The sequence below is a fragment of the Microtus ochrogaster genome, chromosome 1, assembly GCF_000317375.1.
Source record: "Microtus ochrogaster isolate Prairie Vole_2 chromosome 1, MicOch1.0, whole genome shotgun sequence".
NCBI classification, from domain to species: Eukaryota; Metazoa; Chordata; class Mammalia; order Rodentia; family Cricetidae; genus Microtus; species Microtus ochrogaster.
The window spans coordinates 64387891-64395678 of NC_022009.1; the positions used below are offsets into that span (position 1 = coordinate 64387891).

Here is a 7788-nt window from a genome sequence, read left to right on the forward strand (position 1 = left end):
CATCATCACCATAATCATTATTATTATTATTATTGCAAATTTTCACCTCCTCCCCTTTTCCCATTTCCCTCCCCCTCCCCCCATTCCCCAAATCACAGTGTCTTAATCTGGTTGACTCTCATGTCCAGAAAAAAATGCTCCATAATGAAAGATCTTGATGCCAGAATCGTAGTTGATATTGTGCTATATTTTTATTCACGGCTTCATTCCCCTGTATCCGCTAACCTGGTTTTATCTGACCTTCAGAGGAATCGCATTGGCTCAGAAAACCCAAGTGATGTTTTCCGGTTTTTGGTGGAAGAGCGCATTCAGTGCTGTCAGACCCGCAAGGTCCGCTATACGGAGAGGGTGGACTACCTGATGCAGTTACCTGTAGCCATGGAGGCAGCAACCAACAAAGGTAACAGTCCTGGATGGGAAAAGAGTCATGTGTGCCTCCCCGCGGGCAGACCTGCCCCAGAGATAAGGTGCCCAGTCACTGGGATGGATGGGACTGTGTTTGCGTTGCACGGCCCTTCTCATTTTTTCCAAGTCCCCACGTGACTGTCTGTGGAGGTGGCTAAATGTATCATGCAGGCCTTTGCAGAGGTCTGGACAGGGGCTGCTTTCGAACCCAGAAATGGGGCTCACGGTTAGGCTGCAGTCAGCACAGTTATGTTGTTTGTGGCGATGTGGGTAGGGTTCTCCATGACACTGAAAAGATGCTCTGGTATAAACTGGATGGAAATGGACCTTTGGGTGTTAGAAGTGGAATTAGAGATTTTATACCTGAGTCTTTAAGGCAGGCCTCCTGGGAGGTGACTTGCAGGCAGGGCACTCTATAACAGTGAGGCCCAAGAGGAGAATGCCTGGACTTTGAAATGCAGGAGAGTGCCATCATGTAGCCTTTCAGGGCATGGCTCTGTCCCATACTGTCAGTGTGATCTGATTCTTCCCAGGCAGGAGGGATGGATGGTATTCCTTAGAGTTTTGTCTTAGAGAGGAAAAGGGCAAAATGGCTGTTGGATTGTTCATGTTGGGGTTCCTGCCATCCTTGTAAAAATTCCTCTTTCAGTGCCTATTGCTACTATTTGGGGGAGTTAATTTATTATGATATTGGAAGTGATGGTCCTGATGGTTTAAAGATGAAATTATTTCCATTGTCTATGCATGCATACAGCTTTGGGTTGCATTTAGATTCTTGACCATCATCCGAAATACGGAAGGCTGTGGAGTGTGTGCTTTGTTGCGTGTTGAGAGTGAGGGCTGTCTTCCTTTTCCTGTTGTTCCATGAAGTGCCTGACGAAAGTCACTGGGGGAAGGGAGGGAGGAAGGAAGGGAGGAAGGGAGGGAGGGAGAAAGGGAGAGGAAGAGGGAGGGAGGGAGAGAGGGAAAAAGGGAGGGAGGAAGGAAGGGAGGAAGGGAGGGAGGGAAAGAGGGAGAAAGAGAGGGAGGAAGGAACAGAGGAAGGGAGGGAAGGAGGGCTTATTTTGTGCCGAAGTTACAGCATGTAGTCCTTCATTACAGGAAAGTTGTGTCCAAGGGTGAAGGGAGCTGGTTACATTTCTTTCTAACCTGGAAGCAGAGGAAGCTTGTGTTCAGCTTGCCGTCTTCTTCATATGCACTCAGGATGCTGATGGGGCTACTCATTTTTAGGGTGGATCTTCCTATTCAAATGAACCTAATCAAGACAATCCCTCACAGGCTCAGTCAGCCGCTAAACTAATCTAGATAATCCCCGAGGGGCTATGCCTGGAGGTTTTACCTCCTAGATGCTGGGAGAACCTGACAAGTGGATTGTCAGTCTGAGCCACTGGAAGGAACAATTGGTTTTCCTTGCTCACCTCAGACTTACAGGTTCTGTTCAGGTCTGTCAGCCTCCGTGACGAAGGTGTTCTCTAAAATTAATGTTGGTTTGAGAGTCTCAGTGCTCAGTTTCTCAAAGGGAATTCACATGCTGTACAGGGTGTGTGTGTGTGTGTGTGTGTGTGTGTGTGTGTGTGTGTGTGTGTGAGGATGGTGTGCAGAGGGACCTTTGTAAATGCAAAGTGAGGAGAGTTGCATGAGTTGGCTTACAGCAACCGCAGCTGCAGGATTAGGAGGCACCGCAGCACTCGGGCCCAGCAGGTGTCACTGCAGAAGCGGCCTCCTTGCGAGGCTGCCATCCGGATCCTCTGGTGATGATTTCTGTTGCCAGGGAGAAGCGTCAGACTCCCACTTGAGCAACTGCTTTACTGATGTAGTTGCTAGGGCGAGGCAGAATGAATCCGTTTGCATTTTAAAAGCTTTAATACAGTCCTGTGGTCTCGATTCGCTATATGAGTGGTAATCTTTTTAAGAAAAGAAAGGAGACATGTAGTTTAGTTTCTGGATTTCTCGTAACGTTTAACGTTTGTAGGCTAGATAGAAGTACTGTGTTGTAAACTGACGGTAGACAGAGACGGTGTTTTTTATTTTGTGGGGTGGGCTTTCGAGACAGGGTTTTTCTGTAGCTTTAGAGCCTGTCCTGGTACTAGCTCTGTAGACCAGGCTGGCCTTGAACTCACAGAGATCCGCCTGCCTCTGCCTCCTGAGTGCTGGGATTAAAGGCATGTGCCACTGGCTAAGAAGGGGTTTTAAAAGCTTTTCAGAGGGGGTTAGGAAAGATGTATGTGCATAAGCCAATCTATTAGGAGGGAATTTTTGTTATTGTTGTTGCTATTGTGAAATAATCAACCGTAAAGGAAATGATATTCAAAGTACCTGTGATGTTTTACCTGCAGTTAGTGTCAAAATGGGGGCAGATCCCTGGTCCCTCAAGAGTCCCCAGCACGCTCACTTCTTTCCTCTTATTATTGCCCCAGAAAGCAGTGGACTGGGTGCTGTTTCTGAGGGTTGGTTGTATTTCCAGGATGGTGTTGGTGGATAAAGGTAGGCTTAGACACATGCTCCCCTTAACCTCATGCCGTTGTGGGACCCATGACTGTAGTCACAGTGGCTGGAGGAAGCAAATCAGAAAGCACGTTACACCGAATCTCACCATTGTCTGGAGCTCGCTGACAGTCCTGATTTATCTCCTTCTCTTGGCCACCATGTTCTTTTCCAGACAACTTAAAGTTGGCCATCCCTCTCCAACCAAGCACCCAATCATTTGAAAAACCCCGCACATCGGGGTTATATCTCTTTTGGGCCTCATCTGTGTTTGTTGACCAGGCCTTTAAGTCTAGGCTTCTCAGTGGCCTTAGTTTCTTTGTCAGGGATGTGAAGGGCCTGGGGAGAGGAGAGCCCTTGGTTCCCCGACAGCTGCAAACTCTGGTGTGAATCGGTAGAAGAGCAGCACTTGGGTCACTGGAGGGTGGGAAAGGGGAACCGTAGGTCCCTGAGTCATTGTTGTCTCATCTGGACTCAGTTCCTTCCTGTTGGTCTCAAAATGAAATAGCAAAACAAGCAAGAATAAAGAAAAATTCGAGTGATAGCTGGGCACTGGTTGCTCAAACCTTTAATCTCAGCATTCAGGAGGCAGAGGCAGGCAGATCTTTGTGAGTTCAAGGCCAGCCTGGTCTACAGAGTGAGTTCCAGGACAGCCAGGGCCACACAGAGAAATCCTGTCTCAAAAATAAATAAACAAGCAAACATATGAAAATAGAATTAAAAAGTATTTCTGACTCCACAAAGCCTATAAGTCTTGGGAAGGGTCTTTGGGCAGACTTCTGGAACAGACAGACAGGCAGCAATCCTGACCTATAAGGAAATATACCACCCAAAGGGGTGTGGCTTCTGTGCCCAAGAGAAGTGCAACCACTGCAGGTTCCTTCCTTGCTCTTCCTCAGATGAGCTGATCGCCTATGAATTGATGAGAAGAGAAGCCGAAGCAAACCGAAGACCCCTTCCCGAGCTGGTGCGAGCCAAGATCCCCTTCAGTGCCTGCCTCCAGGCCTTTGCTGAACCAGACAACGTGGAGGACTTCTGGAGCAGTGCCCTGCAGGCGAAGTCTGCAGGGGTGAAGTGAGTAGGGCTGGCAGTCCCTGGGGGAGGTGGGGACGGAGGCAGCAGAGGGGGCTGGGTGTTCTGGGAGTTTGTGGATGCTGTTCATGAGGGTGGGATGGATTGCGATGGTCATCTGTAGCTGTCATTCACATCACTCGATGAGCCTGACCAATAGGACAGTCCATCCTGTGATTCTGGTTATGTGCTGGGTGCCCACCCCCTTTTGTTTTTCAAAAAAAGCAAAATTGAGGTTTATTCTGCAGTTGAAATTTGCCTTTTTTTCCTCTCTTGCCACTAGAGTAGGGTTGAGAAACATCCTGGCTCCCACATGGCAAGAATGGTTACTGGTAAAGAAATCCCCAAACCATTCATGGCAGCCTTCGATATGTAAACCCTGGAGCAGTATGTTGTAGTTTTACAGTTATGTTTTGGCATAGGCCTTGGTTGATGGTGTGCCTCTCGGGGAAGTCTTGGGCATGCTAGGTGGGCATGAGCGTTTGCATGGTGAGCCCCTTACAGCCCAGTTAGGAGATGCGTCATGTTCATATGATGTTAGGTCCATGCAGTCTTTTCTCCACTTGATGATCTGATACAGTCAGTACTTGCCTACACTCTTCAGGTTGCCCCTTGAGTGGGGGAAAGAGCGCTTACAGAGACAGAGTAAAGGGCTACTGGGAGTTATGTCCATCCAGTTCTCCCTGTTTTCCTTTTAATTGGGAAGTCTGCTTCCTCCTTCTCTACACTCCCCTTCCGTGCTGGAGATTGAGCCCAGGATTTCATAGATGCTAAACAAGCAAGCTATCAGCCAGCTATATTCTTAGCTGCTGGAAGCTTGTCTCTGGAATTTTACCACTGGGGTATGTTCTTGGCCTCCTCTTGAAGGGCGAGAGTGAGGTCTGAGTTGACAGTGAAAGGTTCAGGGCCGTGCTGCCCTGCTGTTTTCCCCTACAGCCTGATTGGCACACAGGCCTGCCGTTGGTTGCTGTCTGCAGAGCCTTCAGGATCCTGTTTGCTTCAGGTTAGATGTCACATGCCAGAAACAGGAAAATAAGACCATTTATTTCAAAGGTTAAGAGTTAGAGACACATCTCCGTGGCAGAGGGCCTGCTAGGTGTGTATGAACCCTGGGTTTGTTTCCCAGTACTGCAGAAAACAAAGCAAAACAACAACCACTCCAAAATTCCAGTCCCCAAATACCTCAGAGCAAAATCAGAGAACCCAAAATAACAAAACAAAGTAAAACAAAACACAACAAAAGTCCCATTTTTTTATCAAATTAACTTTGAAAAGATCCTCGTGCAGATAGGGATTAGTAGCCATTCATTCTGTTACCAGCGGTCTGTCCTTAGGTAAGTTTTGTCGTAGGGACTGCTGATTGTGTATGTGTGTGTGTGTGTGTGTGTGTGTGTGTGTGTGTAAGTGTGTGTGTGCAAGCATGTGAAATGTGTACAGGTACATACTTACCTCATGGTATATGTGGAAGAGAACAACCTTCTCCCACTTCTACCTCGTTTGCCACATGGCCTCTCTTGGTATTGTCCCTGCATATCACAGCCGTATGGCAGCCAGTCCTGCAAGTTCCAGGGATTCTTACGGCTCCACCTCACACCTCACTGTGAGAGCACGGGAATGATTGAGTGTATCACTGCCTGGGTATATGAACCCAGGTCCCTAAAGAGCCATCTCCTCAGAGTGCATATGCTTCTTCTAGGTGTGAAAAGAATTAGCATTCTATCACAATTGTTGTTCTATGAAGACACAGTCCTTGTGGGACAGAAAAAGACGAGAGCTCCTAAAATACCCACCCTTTACAATTTCCTGAGGCGCTTGTGATGAACTTGCTGTCAGCTGTATCTTTTATTATTATTTCTGTTGTGTTTTGAGGTAGGGTCTTGCTATAGCCCAGCCTCCCACCCCCAAGTTTTTAAAATGCTCTTAGTGGTGTGAGGTAGGCCCCTTTAGTCTCCCACTTCCCAGAGGGGTCACTGGAAAGAGAAGCAATTGGCCAGTAAGTGGCCTGCTTGGGAGAATGACCTGGTCTGACTGCACTCCTAACCCAGGTTTATCTGTGTTACCACCATATTATTCGCATGTCCATATGTAGCCATGATTAGTGTTCCTTATTATACTTTATAATGTTCCAAATGCTAATTTTGGCATTTGGCAAAGCCAGCTAGTGAACTTCTGGGAATTCATTATTTTTAATTTATTTATTTTTTAGCAATGTAGGCTATAATTTGACTGACATTTTGTTAGTGTGAGGTCTTGAATTTTCCTTTTGTTAGACCCAGAGCCTGAACATCCAGGAAAAGGCATAAGGTATCCTTGGTGGCCAGGTGTGGTAGTACATCCCTGTAATCCCCAAACTTGGAAAGCTGAGGCAGGAGGATGGTTGAGTTCATGGGCAATCTGGGCGATTGAGAGATATCAAGGTCAGCGTAGACTACACACACACACACACACACACACACACACACACACACACACACACACCTCTGCATTACAAACAAGCAAAGAGTAGATTGATCTTGGTGCACCAGTAGGTCAGGATGGACCCAGAAACAATGAGCTTTTAAATCAGTGGTTCTCAACCTGTGGGTCTCGACCCCTTTGGGAGCAACCCTTTCACAGGGGTCACATAAGACCATTGGAAAATGAAACACAGATATTTACATTATGATTTGTTGTAGTAGCTAAATCAGAGTTATGAAGTACAACAAAATAATTTTATGGTTGGGGGACAGTCACCACAGCATAAGGAGCTGTATGAAAGGATTAGAGGCATTAGGAAGGTTGAGAAACACTGGTGTAAATGATCCTAACAGACCGTGTCTGGGAAGACTGGTATTGTTTGGAACATCCATTCACCCACCACTATACTGCTCACAATAGGCAGAGAGCGGGACAAGATCCAGCTCCTGTCCTTGAGCCAATGTGGCTGTGGAAGGATTTCATTTCCTCCTTGTCATTCGGGAAAGATGAGCGCAGTGGGCTCAGAGCAGACTCTCCAGGTCAGCAGCACTGTGACCTTGGCCAAAGGACTCATCTCCTATCTGTAAAGCACCGATAACAGAAGTATTTTATTTATAGAACTGAGGAGGTCCAAGGGAGCTGAGGACAAGTCCTTTGCAGGGTCTCTGTTAGTAGTTGGGATGGGTGGTGTCGCTATTGTCATTGTGACCTTTTGGGTGCGTGTGTGTGTGTGTGTGTGTGTGTGTGTGTGTGTATGTGCATGTGTGTGTGCCCGCGTGATGCCTTGGATCATGTGGCCTGCATGTGGTTGATTAGTTATATTTTTGGCACATTTAGTAGAAAGCGACTAAGTACTCTTTTCTACTTAGCAGGTTTTTAACCCTATGGAGCAGATCATTTTAGTCACTGCGGCTTTTATTTTTCCCTTAATAAAATGTCTCCATAGCATTTAGTCTTAGCTGTAATAAGTGAGCAATTGATGTCTTAAATAATGCCACCAGGCATCAGGTAACTGCAGACCCAATAGTAGTACCAAGACCTGTTCTGAGCTCCTGACTAACTTAATTCCCGCAGCTTTTTAAAAAGGTAAATTAAATATTCATACAGATTTTTTAGATTTATATTCTGATAATCTTTATTTAAAATGTATACATTTCTAAGAAAAGCTGTACAGATTAGGTTTAGGAATAAAAGACTAGGCAAAAGTTTTGTTTATATTTACTCATTCTTTCACAAAGCACCGTTTATGACATTGTTGGATTTAACTGTAAACTTGATGTCCTCAAACTGCTGCTAATGAGTGAAAACTCTTACCTCTCTCTCTCTCTCTCTCTCTCTCTCTCTCTCTCTCTCTCTCTCTCTCTCTCTCTC

The 7788-nt window shown here is 46.3% G+C and overlaps 1 protein-coding gene across 1 annotated transcript in view; it reads left to right on the forward strand.

Annotated features, from left to right (window-relative positions):
• Window positions 1–7788, forward strand: part of Usp13 (ubiquitin specific peptidase 13) — a 119124-nt gene that overhangs the window by 78735 nt on the left and 32601 nt on the right. Inside the window, exons 12-13 of the mRNA XM_013347427.2 lie at window positions 247–400; window positions 3789–3963. Coding sequence (XP_013202881.1) covers window positions 247–400; window positions 3789–3963 — 329 coding nt within the window. The remainder of the gene's footprint in view (window positions 1–246; window positions 401–3788; window positions 3964–7788) is intronic.